The following is an 18154-nucleotide window of genomic DNA, read 5'->3' on the forward strand; positions in this document are numbered from 1 at the left end:
AGCTGTCTCGGCCAGCTCTCCCAGGCTGGTTTGAGGGGTGACCTTGGGCAAGTAGTTTGCCCTCCCTGGGCCTCAGTTGCCCTAGCTGTAAAATGAGAGGTGCGATTCCCCTCCCATAATTCCAGATGGATGAGACACTATGGGACCAGGAGAATGACATAAGGGAGTTTATTGGAACAGGGCCCAGACAATCAGCCCTCCAAACAACAAACCTGAGACAGTAGGGAACACCTCAGTCCAAGTTCACCCATTACCTCTCCAACCCTCAGCCCAGTTAACTCCATCTCATTGAAAATTCTTAAGACAGCCAGTACTGTTCAGATAGGGTGGGAACAGAATGAGTGTGGAAAAAAAACACAGGAGGTTCCCAGGAGAGTGTCCCAAAGCCTTGCAAATAACCTCTCGCTGACTGGCCTCAGCTGGCCAAAAAGGAGTATTGACTGGTAACGTTGAGACATATTTGCAAGCCTGGGATCCAATTCTTAATAAACTGGGATAATGTGAGCTGGGCTAACACGAGGAGCTGTTCTGGAAGGCGAGGATCATCATCATCAATGGTATTTATTGAGCACTTACTGAGCGCAGAGCACTAAACCTTTGGGAGTGTACAGCACAACTGAATTGGCAGACACATTCCCTGCTCCATGATACCGCTATTTCTTCTTTTTTGGTTATTCTGGAGTTAGTTTATCCAACCCACACCCAAACGTTGAGACACTGTGGGAGGGAGGGGATGATTTTAGTAACTGGGTGGAGAGGGTGGGGCTTTTCTGGAAGCAGAAAAATCACAGTGGACTGGGTGACTGGACTGACCGTAAGCTCACTTTGGGCAGGAAAAGTGCCTGTTTATCATCCTATTGTCCTCTCCCAAGCTCTTAGTACAGTGCTCCCTTCAAGGCCCTACTGAAAGCTCACCTCCTCCAGGAGGCCTTCCCAGACTGAGCCACTTCCTTCCTCTCCCCCTTGTCCCCCTCTCCATCCCCCCATCTTACCTCCTTCCCTTCCCCACAGCACCTGTATATATGTATATATGTTTGTACATATTTATTACTCTATTCATTTATTTATTTATTTTACTTGTACATATCTATTCTATTTATTTTGTTTTGTCAGTGTGTTTGGTTTTGTTCTCTGTCTCCCCCTTCTAGACTGTGAGCCCGCTGTTGGGTAGGGACTGTCTCTATGTGTTGCCAACTTGTACTTCCCAAGCACTTAGTACAGTGCTCTGCACACAGTAAGTGCTCAATAAATACAATTTATTGATTGCTCTGCACATGGTAAATGCTCAATGAATCCGATTGAATGAATGAGATGACTGGGGGGTTTCTTCTGAGAGCGAAGGGGACTGAGAGGTCCCATGACAGGGCATTCTAAAGGCTGTGGTTTCCCCAGCCGGGCCTACGTCTACTCGAAGATGTGCTTGCTGGAGGTGTTGGTGGACGTCTGGATGATTTGGACACGGGAATTGCCCCCGGATTTCACCCCCCTGCTGGAGCGGCTAAGCCCGCTCCCTCCCTTCACTGAGCTCCTGTTCCCGTAGCTGAGTTCTCCACTCCCGCTACTAACACCCCGGTAGCTGCTGCCACCACTGCCGCCGTATCCGGATCCTTTGACGCTGCTGCTCCCGTAGCCTCCGCCGTAGTTACCGCTGCTGCCACCACTGATGGTCGAATGGCTACTTTGCACCGCTGCAGGGAAGACAATAATAATAACTGTGGTATTTGTTAAGCACCTACTATGTGCCTGGCACTGTACTAAGCTCTGGGGTGGATAGTTTACTTGTTTTAATGTCTCCCCTCCTGCACCCCACCTCATACTGTAAACCCACTGTTGGCAGAGATTGTCTCCATTGCTTGAATTGTACTTTCCAAGTGCTTAGTACAGTGCTCTGCACACAGTAAGCGCTCAATAAATATGATTGAATGAATGAATGAAAAAGCAAATTGGATTGGACACAGTCCCTGTCCCACATTGGCTCAGAGTCTTAATCCCCATTTTGCATTTGAGGGAACTGAGGCCCAGAGGAGTCAAGTGACTTGCCCAAGGTCTCACAGCAGATGAGTGGCAGAGCTGGAACTAGAACCCATGACCATCTGACTCCCAGGCTCAAGCTCTATCCACTCTGCCATGCTGCTACTCAAGACCCAGTTGGTCAATCAATCAATCACAATCCTATTTACCTCTAGATTGTAAACTTGTAGTGGGCAGGAATTGTCACTGTTTATTGTTGTATTGTTCTTTCCCAAGCACTTAGAATAGTGCTCTGCACACAGTAAGTGCTTAATAAATGAATGGATGGTGCCTATTTTTAAATTGTATTTGTTAAGCACTTAGTGCCATGCACTGTACTAAGTACTGGGGTGGGTACAAGATCAATTAATCAATCATTTATTGAGTACTTTGTGTGCAGAGCACTGTACTAAACGCTTGGTAGAGGATGTGCGTATATCTGTAATTTATGTATTTATATTAATGTCTGTCTGGGGTAGTGCTGCGGTAGATACAAGATCAATCGTACTTATTGAGCGCTTCTGTTTGCAGAGCACTGTACTAAGAGCTTGGGAGAGGATATGTACATATCTGTAATGTATTTATTTATATTAATATCTATCTCCCCCTCTAGACTGTGAGCTCGTTGTGGGCAGGAATGTGACTGTTTACTGTTGTACTGTACGCTCCCAAGTGCTTAGTATAGTGCTGTGGACATGGTAAGCACTCAGTAAATACAACTGACTGACTGACTGAGAGGACAATATAACAGAGTTAGTAGAAACGTTCCCTGCCCACAACAAGATAACTAGGTTGGACTCCGTCCCTGTCCTCCATAAGGCTTACAGTCTTAATCTCCATTTTACAGATGAGGCGACTAAGACACAAAGGAGTTGAATGACTTGTCCAAGCTCACACAACAAACAAGTGGTAGCGCTGGGATTAGATCTCTGATCTCCCATCCTCATGTCTCTTTCCACTTCAATCCATACTTCATGCTGCTGCCCGGATTATCTTTGTCCAGAAACGCTCTGGGCATATTACTCCCCTACTCAAAAATCTCCAGTGGCTACCAATCAATCTGCGCATCAGGCAGAAACTCCTCACCCTGGGCTTCAAGGCTCTCCATCACCTCGCCCCCTCCTACCTCACCTCCCTTCTCTCCTTCTACAGCCCAGCCCGCACCCTCCGCTCCTCTGCCGCTAATCTCCTCACCGTACCTCGCTCTCGCCTGTCCCGCCATCGACCCCCGGCCCACGTCATCCCCCGGGCCTGGAATGCCCTCCCTCTGCCCATGCACCAAGCTAGCTCTCTTCCTCCCTTCAAGGCCCTGCTGAGAGCTCACCTCCTCCAGGAGGCCTTCCCAGACTGAGCCCCTTCCTTCCTCTCCCCCTCATCCCCCTCTCCATCCCCCACATCTTACCTCCTTCCCTTCCCCACAGCACCTGTATATATGTATATATGGTTGTACATATTTATTACTCTATTTATTTGTACATATCTATTCTATTTATTTTATTTTGTTACTATGTTTGGTTTTGTTCTCTGTCTCCCCCTTTTAGACTGTGAGCCCACTGTTGGGTAGGGACTGTCTCTATATGTTGCCAATTTGTACTTCCCAAGCACTTAGTACAGTGCTCTGCACATAGTAAGCGCTCAATAAATACAATTGATGATGATAATGATGGGATTAGAACACAGTTCCTTTGACTCCCAGACTTGTGCTCTTTCCACTAGGCCACGCTGCTTCTCTATTGACCCTCCACCCATGCTCCACCCCCTGATGCTCCACACCATACCCTCCATGGATGAGGCCCTGGGAGGTACTTACATACACTCACGGCACTCTGCAACTCGCCAGACATCCTGAAAGGCAAAACTGGACAGTGAGCCCCACTCAACAGCCATGGGGATGGAGAAAAATCAGGCTGCGAGCCGGGCAGGCATTCGAATCGGAATGGAAAGCACAATATAGCCCTTTCCTCCCTGCCGATTTTCGACCTGCAGGCCCGGTCCTGTCCTTCCTGGGGTGCCCACCTCGCCGTGTTTAGTGGAGGAGGGGCTGAGGCAATAGAGAATGGGTTGCCAGACTTTTCTGCTATCTGCAAGCTCATTGAGAGCATCCCAACCCCAGCCCACATTGAAAAGCTTCCCTTCTCTTATCCCCACCCTCTGGGGTCCAGCTCTGAACAAGAGATAAATGCAGCCTGAAGGACTTAGTCCCATCAGGGAAGAGGTGACAGCCACAGAGTATAAGTAGCCGGGGGAGGCTGTGGGGAGAGAAAGATGGTTTTGGAAGGGAATAGCAAAGAGAAAAGGGGATCATAATAATAATAATTACGGTATTTGTTAAGTGCTCACTATGTGCCAAGCATTATTCTAAACACTAAGGAAGATACAAGTTAACCAAGTTGAACACAGTCACTGTTACATGGGGCTCACAGTCAACCCCCTTTTCACAAATGAGGGAACTGAGGCCCAGAGAAGTGAAGTGACTGGCCTAAGTTCACACAGCATTCACGTGGAGGAGCCAGAGTGGATAAGATGGCCCCTCCATGCCCTCTCCCCACGCCCCAGCACCAGACCGGAGGGGTAAGGGGGGGCAGGGGGACGGGGGGGGGGATTACCCTTCCTGTTGCCCACCTGCATTCCTCGCCCTCTAGCAGCTTCCTGTAAGTGGCGATCTCCACATCCAGTGCCAGCTTGACACTCATCAGCTCCTGGTAGTCATGCAGCATCTGGGCCAGCTCTTTCTTGACCTTCTGCAGGGCTCCTTCCAACTCCTCCAGCTTCTTCTGGGCGTCCTGGAGGGCCCGCTCCCCAAGCTCCTCGGCATCCGAGATGGACGCCTGAATATGGCCGATCTGTGGTGGAAGAAAGCTGATGAGGGATTGCCGCCACCTTGCTCAGGGACCGTGGTCCAGGGTGATGCTACCTCCCTGGTAGTGATTGAAGTCTAGTGGCCCGTGGTCAAGGGGAAGGGAGGTGTTCCAGCGATGGGTGGGGCAAGGCTGCAGCTATTCCCCCTACAAACCACCAGACAAATACCCACGTGATCTCGGGACAGTCCAATCCTGCATTCATTTGTAATAATAATTACGGTATTTGTATGGTGTTACAGTATTTGTTCAGTGCTTTCTATGTGCCAGGCACTGTTCTAAGTGCTGGGGTAGATGCAAGGTGATCAGGTTGTCCCACAGGGGGCTCACAGTCTTAATCCCCATTTTACAGATGAGGTAACTGAAGCCCAGAGAAGTGAAGTGACTTCCCCAAGGTCACACAGCAGACTAGTGGTGGAGCCAGGATTAGAACCCATGAGCTTCTGATTCCCAGGCCCGTGCTTCCCTGTATTTATTGAGCACTTGCCTCCCCTCATGGACTGGCCCATGGGATGGAGGTGTGGATAAATTTTTTAATGCTGTTTGTTAAGCGCTTACTACATGCCAGACAATGTGTCTGTTTATTGTTATATTGTACTCTCCCAAGCGCTTAGTACAGTGCTCTGCACGCAGTAAGTGCTCAGAAAATATGACTGAATGAGTGAATATTGGGATAGAAGCAAGCTAATCAGTTTGGCCACAAACCATGCTCCTCATGAGGATCAAAGAGTGAGAGAGGATTTTCATCCCCATTGTACAGATGAGATAACTGAGGCCCAGAGAAGTGAAGTGACTTGCCCAAGGTCACAGACCAGACAAGTGGCGGAGTCGGTATTAGAACCCAAGTCCTTCCTACTCCCAGGTCCGTGCTCTACCCACTATGCCATACTGTTTCTCAAGAGCCATAAAAATGCCTGCCCACCTGCTTCTTCACATTGGTGATCTCAGATTGCAGCTTCTGGATCGCACGGTGCAGCTCCGCGATCTCCATCTTGCTGCTCTTCAGATCGTCGCCGTGACGCCCGGCTGTCACCTGAAGCTCCTGGTACTGAGGGCGAGAGCCAGAACATGGTCAAGACATGGTCAACAGGTCCCCCCCTGCTACCAGCTTGGACTTCTAGGACCCTGTGATTCTATGACCTGCCTTTTCTGAATTGGAGGGAGGGCAGGGGTCACGTCACTTTACATAGGGGTAAATTCATCCTACTTTTTCTCCTGTTTATTTCCCAAGATTCACTTCTAGGTTCCTCAACCCATTTCAGATTTGAAAAGTGGGGCTCAGAGCTGTTAAACTGTAGTCTCTAAATTGCTTGTGAGCAAGGAACATGTCCACCAACTCTGTTATATTGCACTCTCCCAAGCACTTAGTACAGTGCTCTGCACATAGAAAGTGCTCCATAAATATGATTAGTTGATTGATTAATTGACTGATTAAACCACTTACCCACGGTCACAGAGCAGAGCCCTAAAACTCACTCCTCTTCCTTAAGTAGATCCCAGTTCCAGAGGACAAGAGCAATAAACTGTGTGGAGATCTTGGAAGGAGCTGTAAACAGGGCAGGGCCTGATGGCTCTTAACCTAACCCAACTGGCCTTGTATGTAGCCTCCTTCAGTCAATCAATCAATCAATCATATTTTGGGGTGCTTACTGTGTGCAGAGCACTGTACTAAGCACTTAGGAGAGTACAATATAATAATAATAATTGTGGTATTTATTAAGCGCCTACTATGTGCTGAGTACTGCACTAAGTACTGGGGTGGATACAAGCAAATCGGGGTGGACACAGTCCCTGTCCAACTAGGGGCTCACAGTTTTCATCCCCATTTTATAGATGAGGTAACTGAGGCACAGAGAAGTTAAATGACTTAACCAAGGCCACATAGTAGACAAGTGGCAGAACCAGGATTAAAATTCATGACCTTCTGACTCTGAATATGTCTACTGACATGACAGAGTGGGCAGACATTCCCTGCTCACAACAAACTTACAGTCAAGAGAGGAACCCATCCCCAGCTGACTGGTATAAAATATCCAGTGAGCAGGCTGGTAGAAAGTGTTGCAGGCTGGTAAACATGCCGGATATTTTCAAGGAAGCAACAGGACCCCAGTCTCATGACTGAGACCTAGGGAACGTTATCTCCGACCCAGAGGCCTCATGGTAACCCACCTTGTGCTGGTATAGGGCCTCGGCCTCAGCCTTGCTGCACCGGGCGATCTCCTCGTACTGGGCCTTGACTTCGGAGATGATGCTGTCCAGGTCCAGGCTGCGGTTGTTGTCCATAGATAGGATGACATTGGTGTCGCTGATGTTGGTCTGCATCTGGGACAGCTCCTGGGGGAGACCGACCCATGCCACTTAACCCCTGCCTCGGAGAAGTGATTCTCTATATCTAACTTCAAATGCTCCGGCATTCATTCATTCATTCATTCAATTGTATTTATTGAGCGCTTACTGTGTGCAGAGCACTGTACTAAGCGCTTGGGAAGTGCAAGTCGGCAACATATAGAGATGGTTCCTACCCAACAACGGGCTCACAGTCTAGAAGGGGGAGACAGACAACGAAACAAAGCATGTAGACAGGTGTCAAAACATGAGTGCAGAAACATTCATTCAATTGTATTCCTTGAGCACTTACTGTGTGCAGAGCACTGTACTAAGCGCTTGGGAAGTACAAGTTGGCAACATATACAGACGGTCCCTACCCAACAGTGGGCTCAGAGTCTAGAAGGAACATGAGTGCAATAATAATAATTATGGTATTTGTTAAGCACTTACTACATGCCAGGCACTGTACTAAGCACTGGGATGGATACAAGCAAATCGGGTTGGGTGATGATGATGACTGTGGTATTTATTAAGCGCTTATTATGCACCTGGCACTGTACTAAGCGCTGGGGTGGTTACATGCAAATCGGGTTGGACAAAATCCCTTGTCCCACGCAGGGCTTACAGTTTCAATCCCCATTTTAATGTTGAGTTAACTGAGGCCAGAGAAGTGAAGTGACTTGCCCAGTCACACAACAGACAAGTGGCAGTGCCAGGATTAGAACCCATGCCCTTCTGATTCCGAGGCTCAGGCTCTATTCACTATGCTATCTGCCAGAGGGGGCTGAGGGGTTCCAACGTGGAAAGAGAGATATGCAGTTGGTTTGGATTCTTTCGGCTGAGGAGGGTGGGGAGGGCTTACCGTTTCATACAGACATTTCAGGAACTCAATCTCTTTCATCAGCGAGTCCACCTTGGCCTGCAGTTCCACTTTTCTCCTATAGGCGGCGTCCACATCCTGCGAAGAGAGCAGACAGTCCCCATTATCCGTGGTCTGCTGTCCAGGGAGTGAATTATCCGTGACCCCCCCGTCCTCCATCTCTTTCTCTCCTAGAATTGATGTTCCCACTTCCAGAGAAGCAGCGTGGCTTAGTTGAAAGAGCACAGGCTTGGGAGTCAGAGGTCTTGGGTTCTAATCCCTGCTCCGCCATGTCTCAGCTGTATGACTTTGGGCAAGTCACTTAACTTTTCTGTGCCTCAGTTACCTCATCTGTAAAATGGAGATTGAGGCTGTGAGCCCCACGTGAAGCAACCTGATTACCTTGTATCTACCCCAGAGCTTAGAGTAGTGCTTGGAACATAGTAAGCGCTGAACAAATATCACCATTATAATAATACATCATTATTATTATTATTATTATTATTATTATTATTATTATTATTATTATTATCCCAGACTGGTGGAGGCTGGTGAAAATCCTTCATGCTCACAGAGTTGGCATGACTCTAACACTAGCCTGGACACCCACTCCACCCTTCTTATCCTGGGGCAGAACGTGGGTATCTTCTCTCACCTTCTTCAGGACGACAAAATCATTCTCAGCATTGGTTCTCCTGTTGATTTCTTCCTCATACCTGAGACCAGAGAGAGAATCGGATATCAGTTCCCCTCAGCTCCAAGAGCAGGAGGGAGAAAAATTGATCAATTGAGAAGCGGCGTGGCCTGGGATTCTGAAGGACCTGGAATCTAATCCCGGCTCCGCCACTTGTCTGCTGTGTGACCTTGGGCAATTCACTTCACTTCTCTGTGCCTCAGTTAAGATTATCCCTATTAATGTCTGTCTCCCCCCTCGAGATTGTAAACTCGCTGTGGGCAGGGAACATGTCTGCTAATTCTATTTTATTGTACTCTCCCAAGTGCTTTGTATAGTGCTTTGAACATCGTAAACATTCAATAAATACCATTGATTGACGAATTGATAAGACTGTGAGCTCCTTGAAGGGCAAGGGTTGTGTTCAACTTGATCAGCTTGTACCTAGCAGCACTTAACATAGTGCCTGCAAGCGTTTATCAAATACCACATAAAATTCAATCAGTGCTATTTACTGAGCACTGACCGTGTGCAGAGCACTGCACTAAGCGCTTGGGAGAGCACAATAGATGTACAGAGGGAGAGGAGGAGGAGGATTTCTGGTCTACCTTGGACCATCGGCTCTTTTGTGAGAAGCGGTGTGGCTTAGTGGAAAGAGCCCGGGTTTGGGAGTCAGAGATCGTGGGTTCTAATCCCGGCTTTGCCACTTGTCTGCAGTGTGACCTTGGGCAAGTCACTTAACTTCTCTGTGCCTCAGTGACCTCATCTGTAAAATGGGGATGAAGTCTGTGAGCCCCTTGTGGGACAACCTGATTACCTTGGGTCTACTCAAGCGCTTAGAACAGTGCTTGGCACATAGTAAGCGCTTAACAAATACCATCATTCTTATTTAGGACCCTGCCCCTTTCCGCCCTCCCCTCACTTGCTCTTGAAGTCCTCCACCACGTCCTTCATGCTCTGGAGCTCCGATTCCCGGCGCATGCGCTCGGAGTTAAGGCAGTCCAACTGGCGGCGCAGAGAGGCGAAGTAGACCTCGAAGATGGGCTCCAGGTTGTTGGTTCGCGTTGTAGTGTTCACCTGCTGTAACAGCTCCCATTTCGTCTCCAGCACCTTGTTCTGCTGCTCCAGGAACCGGACCTGCAGGCCGAGAGATGCTTCACGGTGGGATGGAGAAAATTCCCACACCAGAAAGGCTCCCGGGACACGGGCACCCTCCCTCTGCTCCCAGCGTCCCGGGAAACGGAGAAAAACGATCCAATCCTGCCCTGAGCCTCATCCATCCGGGAACAATGGAATCTTTTCACCTGGGCTTTCATCGTCCACACCATTTCCATCATCTGGGAAAACTCCAGCCCCTCCCAACCCCCATCCTGGCTTGGAACAACTTATTTTTTTAAAAAAATAGTATTTGTTAAGCCCTTACTATGTGCCAGGCACTCCCCCTTCTAGACTGTGAGCCGGTTATTGGGCAGGGACCGTCTCTATATGTTGCCGACTTGTACTTCCCAAGCGCTTAGTACAGTGCTCTGCACACTGTAAGTGCTCAATAAATGCGATTGATTGATTGATTGATTGAATAATAATAATAATCAAAATAATTTTGGTATTTTGTTAAGCGCTTACAATGTTCCCGGCACTGTAATAAGATCTGCGTGGACACAAGTAAATCGGGTTGGACACAGTCCCTGTCCCATGTGGGGTTCCTAGTTTCAATCTTCATTTTACAGGTGAGGTACTGAACTCCAGAAAAATGAAATGACTTGCCCAAGCTCACACAGCAGACAAATGGTGGAGTCGGGATTAGACCCCATGACCTTCTGACTCCCAGGCATGTCCTCAATCCACTATGCCGTGCTGCTTCTAATTAACATTGGGGTGGATACAAGCTAATTAGTTTGGTCACAGTCCATGTCCTTCGTGAGGCTCACAGCCTTAAATCCCCATTTTACAGATGTGGTTTTTAAAGCACAGAGAAATGAAATGAGTTGCCAACTTCACACAACAGACAAATGGCGGAGCCGGGATTAGAACCCAGGTCCTTCTGACTCCCAAACCCAGGCTCCATCCACTAGATCACGCTCCTCCTCCAGTCCCATCCATCCTCCTCCCATCCATCCTCCCCTTCCTGTCAATCAATCAGTAGAATTTATTTTCCCTCTGACCCTGGGAAAACCCAACATCCCCTGCCCCCTTGTTAAAAGCCCCGGGATGGGTGGATGGTGCGGGAAATCCCCCAGTTCCCCGGCTCCCCCCCCCCCCCCCCCCCCCGGCACCCGCACCTACCAGCTTGCGCCAGCTCAGAAATGTCCTCGGACCCGTTTTTGGCCCGGGCTGGACAGAGACAACGTGTTTCACTGGTTCTCGGCAGGGGCGGAGCGGCGCTCGGGAGAACGGAACGCACCGTCCTAGGAGTTTGCTCGCCCCCGGAGCTTTGAGTTCACCCTTATCCATCCACACCCACAATGGGCTCCTTTTCCAAGAAGGGAGAGGCATCATTTTGGAAAAGGGGACGTCTTCTCAACGCCCCCGCCTTCTCCTTAGCCCTGGCCCCAACTCCGGAACACCGTCTCTGCTCCTGCCTGCCCCATCCCACCCTACTGTCACTTCTTCCGAGAAGTCTTCCCTGAAATCTCCCCCCTGCTTAACACTCGCCTTCTGGGTACCCCATCCCTGCTCTCTTTCCTCTCTGCCTGGGTCTATCTGCTGGATGCTGGGAAAGTTCTCCCCCATCTGCCCCTCCTCCACTGTCAGACCCCTGAAAGTGGAGGCCGTATCTATTCTCTAAAGCGACCCAGGGTTCTGTCCAGGGGTCACCCTTGTTGGTCAACAACTGATAGAGCCAAATGGCATAGTGGATAGAACACGAGCCTGAGAGTCAGAAGGTTATGGGTTCTAATCCTACCTCTGCCACCTCTCTGCTGTGTGACCTTGGGCAAACCATTTCACTTCTCTGGGCTTCAGTTATCTCATCTGGAAAATGGGGATTGAGACTATAAACCCGACGTGGGATAGGGATTTTGTCCAACCCGGTTAGCTTGTATCCACCGCAGTGCTTAGTACAGGGCCTGACACATAGTAAGTGCTTTAAAAATGCCATTATTATTACTAATATCGGTTCCACATATCCCAATAAACTGCATAATTCAGCTCCCCCTTCCCTCCCCCTCCCCAAATCTGCTTCTCCTAAACCACCCAGGTAATCGAGAAGAAGATGAGTTTGGAGGTGAATTCTACCCCTACTCACCCATTCCCTTAACTGGTTCTCTGTAGACCTCCCCTTTAAATGGCTGGATCTACGCATCCAACAGTCAGAATCATGCAGTCTCTAAAATGTTCTCGGGCAAAGATGGTCCTTCAGGCCCTCGAAATACCCATGTCTTTGAGACAAAGTAGGATTTTATCGATTGGAACAATCCAGAAGACTTGCTAGTGTGGATCTGGTGATCCTTGTGGGACCGATGTTGTGGCCCGTCTCCTCTTAGAAGCCCACCGGGAGCCGGCTGGGAGGGTCACCTGACATCCTCCGCTCCATCCCAGGCTGGGCCCACTCAGGGGGAAAATTGCCCAGCTGCGGACTCCACTTGGAACAGGAGGCCACCGGTCCTCTCTAAGGACACGGGCAGCTACTGCACCCCTTCGACAGGCTCCGCTTGCGTGGGAATCGGAGAGCAGGCCTCTTCCCTCACCAACCCCCTCCAAGATCCCACCCACTGGAATCCTTAAGACAGAACAGCATGGCCTAGTGAATAGAATCCGGGTCTGAGAGTCAGGAGGACCCGGGTTCTAATCCTGACTCCTCCACTTATCTGCTGGGTGACCTTGGACACTTCTCTGCCTCAGTTACCTCATCTGTAAAATGGGGATGAAGACTGTGCACCCCAAGAGGGACCGGGACTGGGTCCAACATGATAAACTTGTATCACTTGTCCACAAGTTTTGTTTTGTTGTCTGTCTCCCTCTTCTAGACTGTGAGCCCGTTGTTGGGTTGCCAATTTGTACTTCCCAAGCGCTTAGTACAGTGCTCTGCACACAGTAAGTGCTCAACAAATACGATTGAATGAATGAATCTGCCCTAGCACTTAAAACAGTGGCTAGCACATAGTAAGCGCTGAATAAATACCATAAAAAGACAGGGGTGCGGTAAAGTTCCCCTCCGAGGGGTCTACAAATCCCCGCAGAGCCCGAGCACCGTGGCGCAGGTGCGACGCGTAACATAGGTCGGTCGGACCCGGCTGGCTGCCGGGGACTAATTACTTGAGCAGTAATTAGCCCTGTCCGCTAATTGGATCGTTCATTTTCTTTTAATAAAACCGTCCATAAAACTCGAGGTGTTGGGATTATACTAATGGGCACCTCGTAAAACTGTTAACGAGCGGAGTTAAAATTGTCAGCAACGTATTCTCGCTCTCTTCCCACACCTCGAGGCCCGGCAGAGGGAGGGGATTATTGCAATTCTCTGCTTTCTGGGAGGCCTCCCGCAAATCACCTTAATGTATGGGAAGCATACATGTATGGGAAGCAGCATGGCTCAATGGAAAGAGCCCGGGCTTTGGAGTCAGAGGTCATGGGGTCAAATCCCGGCTCTGCCAACTGCCTGCTGTGTGACTTTGGGCAAGTCACTTCACTTCTCTTTGCCTCAGTTACCTCATCTGGAAAATGGGGATTAAAACTGTGAGCCCACCGTGGGACAACCTGATCACCTTGTAATCTCCCCAGCGTTTAGAACAGTGCTTTGCACATAGTAAGTGCTTAATAAATGTCATTATTATTATTATCACTAACCCACTCTGGTCCTCTATGGGATGGATCGCCACCCCTCTTACTTAAGTTTCTCGTGTCAATATTCCCCTTAAGAGTGGCGTCTCCTTGTGGGCAGGGAGATGAATCATTTTTATGGTATTTGTTAAGCACTTATTATGTGTCCAGCACTGTACTAAATGCGAGGAGTTAGGTTAGTCCCTGTCCCACATGGGGCTTTCAATCTAAGTAGGAAGGAGTACTTCTTTGTGTGGCACTGTACAAGCCGGTCGATAATAATAATAATAATTATGGTACTTGTTAGGCACTTATTTTGTGCCAAGCACTGTTCTAAGCACTGGGGGACAGATACAAGGTAATCAGGTTGCCCCACGTGAGGTTCACAGTCTTAATCCCATTTTACAGATGAGTCAACTGAAGCTCAGAGAAGTTAAGTGGCTTGCCCAAGGTCACACAGCAGACAAGTGGCAGAGCAGGGATTAGAACCCATGTCCTCTGACTCCCAAGCCCGTGCTCTGGCCACTAAACCACTCTGCTTCTCTCAATTGTGAGCCAGTTGTTGGGTAGGGACCGTCTCTATATATGGCCGACTTGTACTTCATTCATTCATTCATTTGTATTTTTTGAGCGCTTACTGTGTGCAGAGGCCTGTACTAAGCGCTTGGGAAGTACAAGACGGAAACATATAGGGACGGTCCCTAAAGTGCCGTGTGCCTGAGGGAGGGGGTGAATAAAGGATGCAAGGGTGACAGTGTGAGTGAGAAAAAAAGGAAATAAGGATTTAGGCAAGACCTCTTGGAGATGTGCTTTTAATAGGCTTTGAAAGTGGGGAGAGTGAATTTCTTTCCAAGCGCTTAGTACAGTGCTCTGCACACAGTAAGCGCTCAATAAATACGATTGAATGAATGAATTGTACTTTCCAAGCGCTTGGCACACAGTAAGCGCTCAATAAATACGAATGAATGAATGAATGAGTGAGTGAGTGAGTGAGTGAATGAATGAATGAATGAATGAATGAATGAATGAATAAATAGTAGTAGTAGTAGTAGTTAGTAGTATTTGTTTCGTGCTTACTATACGTCAAACATTATACTAGGTTCTGGGAGAGATACAAGGTAACTAAATTGCACCCTGTCATAAGCGGCTCAGTGGAAAGAGCACGGGTTTGGAGTCAGAGGTCATGGGTTCAAATTTTGGCTCCGCCAATTGTCAGCTGTGTGACCTTGGGCAAATCACTTAACTTCTCTGTGCCTCAGTTCCCTCATCTGTCAAATGGGGATTAAGACTGTGAGCCCCCGTGGGACAACCTGATCACCTTGTAACCTCCCCAGCGTTTAGAACAGTGCTTTGCACAGAGTAAGTGCTTAATAAATGCCTTTATTATTATTATTATAAATACGATTGAATAAATATGAATACCAACCCCGCTGTCACTAGGTGGGTGAGGGGGCCGGGCGCTTCTCTCTCCAGGATAGGAAACGGAGGCCCAGAGAGGGTGAGCGAGTTGTCCAAGGTCGCCCAGCGAGCGAGGGAGAGAGGCGGGGCTCAAACTCCGACTCCCCCCACCGAGGTCCAGTTTTCACTCAAGCGTCCAACAGCGGTCCTGGCTTCCCCCTCGCCCCTTCCTCCAGCCCCGTGGCTACTGACCTTGTCGATGAAGGAGGCGAACTTGTTGTTGAGGGTCTTGATCTGCTCGCGCTCCTGCATCTTCACCTTCTGGATCTCGGGGTCGATCTCCACATTGAGCGGCTGCAGGAGGCTCTGGTTGATCTGCACCTCTTGGATGCCGCCGGGGGGGCAGACGGGGCCGAAGCCCCCGGGGCCGAAGCTCCCGAAGCCCCCGCCGCCCCCCAGGTTCCCACTCCCGAAACCCCTCCCGCCAAAGCCCCCCCAGCCGCAAGACCCTCCTCTGAAGCCATGGCCGCCGCCGGCCACGCTGACCGAAATGCTCTTGGTGCCCCCGAGATTATAAAGGCTCCGGCTGCCATAGCCCCCGTAGCCTCCGCCCCCCGAGCCGCATCTCCCTCCGAAGCGACCCCCGGAGCCCCCGGTGCGACCCCCGGCCCGGGAGACCACGGTGGAGCGGGCGCTGAAGACCCTCCGGTCGCCCCCTCCGCAAGCCGATCTGGAGCTGTATTGGCGACTCATGGCCCACCCTGTCTGAACGCGGGATGGGCGGGCGGGGACGCGGGCTGGGGTCGCAGAGGCGCGGGAGGGAGAGGAGGACGGCGCGGGAAGGAGTTTCAGCTCCTCTGGCGAGGTTGCCCTGCCCGCGCCCTTATATGCGTGGCGAGATCTGGGTTGGGCCTCGGTGGGGCCGGTTCCTCACCGCGATGTTTATGTTTACTTCCTTTGGGGCAACCGTCTCGGGGTGCCAAGTCCTAGCGGAGGAGCTGCACGAAGTTATTCCCGACTGCAGCCTCCCGCCCCGAGAAGACGTTTATCTTTTTGATCTCGCTGCGTGGGGACCCGAGACGATTGGCTCCCCTTTATCTCCCTGATCTCCCCCCGCGGGTCCGGCGTGGCCGCATTTTCCAGCCTCCGGGCGACTTCCCCGAAGGCAGGGGAAGGAGAGGACGGGACTGGGTGGGGTTGGAAGGGGGGCAGAGAAAAGGGAGAAAGAAGCGTAGCCTGAGTGGAGAGAGCGCAGGGCTGGAAATCAAGGAGACCTGGGTTCTAATACGGGCTAGGCCACCTCCCTGCTGGGCGACCTTGAGGCAAATCACTTAACTTCTCTGGGGAGGGCGCGGATTCTCCCCCGACTAGGAACCTCTGAGCCCAGATTGGCACCTGTCCGTCTAGAACAGTTTAGACACCACAGGCCTGGAGGCAGGGGGTTGGACCAAATGATGGGTTTCTCCCCATTCTGAGATCAACGGCGTCTCCAACATGAGGGGGGAATTCAGGCTCGTTTCTCTCCGGTGAGGTTCCCCACCTGTCCCCCTCTCCCCAGGGAAGCAGGAAAGCGCGGGGGCAGCGGGAGAGTGCTACCATTCAGTACAGATGTGTATTCATGTCCACATCTGAATTTATTTCTATTAATGTCTGTAACCCCTTCTAGACTGTAAGCTCCATGTGGGCAGTGAATGTGTCTGTTTATGGTTCTATGGTCCTTTCCCGAGCGCTTAGTACAGCTCCCTGCACGCTGTAAGCACTCACTAAATATGATTGCGGGGCTGACTACGGGTGGAGTCAGTCTTGTGGGCCAGCCATCGGGGCGAGGTCCCATGTCGCTATCGAGCAGCCTCATCGTGCCCGTCCCAGGGGAGCGTTGACGGGAGATGGGCCAATGCCAATGGGTCCATGAGCCGGAGCACCCGCCCCGACCCACTTCCCAGGCAGGGCGCAGCCTGTGGCTTGTCTGTGTGTTTGCTTGCTTCCCGCCCCCCTCGGAGTTGAGTCTTCGCTGGACCCCAGGAGTGTGGACGGAGAACCTCGATAAGGGGCTGGGGAAAAAGGTCAGAGGAGAAGCAGTGTGGCCTAGTACATAGGGCAAGGGCCTGGAAGGAACTGGATTCTAATCCTGCCTCCTCCACTTGTCTGTTGTGTGACCTTGGGCAAGTCACTTAACTTCTCTGTACCTTAGTTACCTCATCTGCAAAATGAGGATTAGACTATGAGCCCCATATGGGACCTGGACTGTGTCCAACCTGATTATCTTGTATCTACCCCAGCGCTCAGAACAGTGCCTGGCACATAGTAAGTGCTTAACCAGCACCATAAATTTAATAATAATAATGGTATTTATTAAGCACTTACTACGTGCAAAGCACTGTTCTAAGCGCTGGGGAGGTTACAAGGTGATCAGGTTGTCCCACGGGGGGCTCACAGTTTTAATCCGCATTTTACAGGTGAGATAAGAGATTGGCAGAGAAGTTAAGTGACTTGCCCAGAGTCACACAGCTGTCAATTGGCAGAGCTGGGGTTTGAACCCTTGACCTATGACTCCAAAGCCCAGGCTCTTTCCACTGAGCCACGCTGCTTCTCGACACTTGACTTCTCTGTACCTCAGCTACCTCATCTGTAAAATGAGACTTAGACTATGAGCCCCATATGGGACATTAACTGTGTCCAACTTGATTATCTAGTTCAGAGCCTGGCACATAGTAAATGCTTAAATACAGTGTTGTAGACTGTAAGCTCGTTGTGGGCAGGAAATGTGTCTGTTTATTGTTATACTGTACTCTTCCAAGCACTTTGTAGAGTGTTCTGCACAAAGTAAGTCCTCAATAAATACAATTGACTGATTAAATATCATTTAAAGTAAAAAAAAGGTGGGAGGGTGAAGTGAGGGGGCAAGGACTAGAGGAAGGGCCAGAGCTGGAGGGCATGGCTTCTCCCAGTTTACTATAAAAACCGTTTTTCTCTTGGGCTCCAGAACCCGGGGGCAGAACATCTGGGTAGGGGGTCTTTGAGGAGGAATCAGAAAAGGACAGGGCACATTTAAGCGCTTAAGTGCTTAGGACAGTGCTCTGCACACTATCAGTTGTCTGACTGAAACAATGAAGGAAATAGGGGAAAAGGAGAGAGAAGGGGAAGGGGGGAGGGGAAACTCCGCCTTGCAACCTCTGCCACAATGTGTAATAATAATAATAATAATAATAATGGTATTTGTGAAGCACCTACTATGTGCCAGGTACTGTACTAAGCGCTGGGGTGGATGTGAGC

At 50.1% G+C, this 18154-nt stretch overlaps 1 protein-coding gene across 1 annotated transcript; it reads right to left on the minus strand.

The window, feature by feature from the left end:
- Window positions 1–1251: 1251 nt before the first annotated feature.
- LOC119932976 (keratin, type II cytoskeletal 1-like) lies at window positions 1252–15634 on the minus strand. Its single transcript, XM_038752115.1, has 9 exons — window positions 15134–15634; window positions 9651–9865; window positions 8711–8771; window positions 8059–8154; window positions 7038–7202; window positions 5791–5916; window positions 4633–4853; window positions 3821–3855; window positions 1252–1688 (listed from the first exon to the last, which is right to left on the minus strand). Exons 1-9 carry the CDS (start codon window positions 15632–15634, stop codon window positions 1405–1407), a joined length of 1704 nt encoding a protein of 567 aa, XP_038608043.1. The 3' UTR covers window positions 1252–1404.
- Between the last annotated feature and the right edge of the window lie 2520 nt (window positions 15635–18154).

Source organism: Tachyglossus aculeatus, chromosome 10 (genome assembly GCF_015852505.1).
Source record: "Tachyglossus aculeatus isolate mTacAcu1 chromosome 10, mTacAcu1.pri, whole genome shotgun sequence".
In the NCBI taxonomy this organism is placed as follows: Eukaryota; Metazoa; Chordata; class Mammalia; order Monotremata; family Tachyglossidae; genus Tachyglossus; species Tachyglossus aculeatus.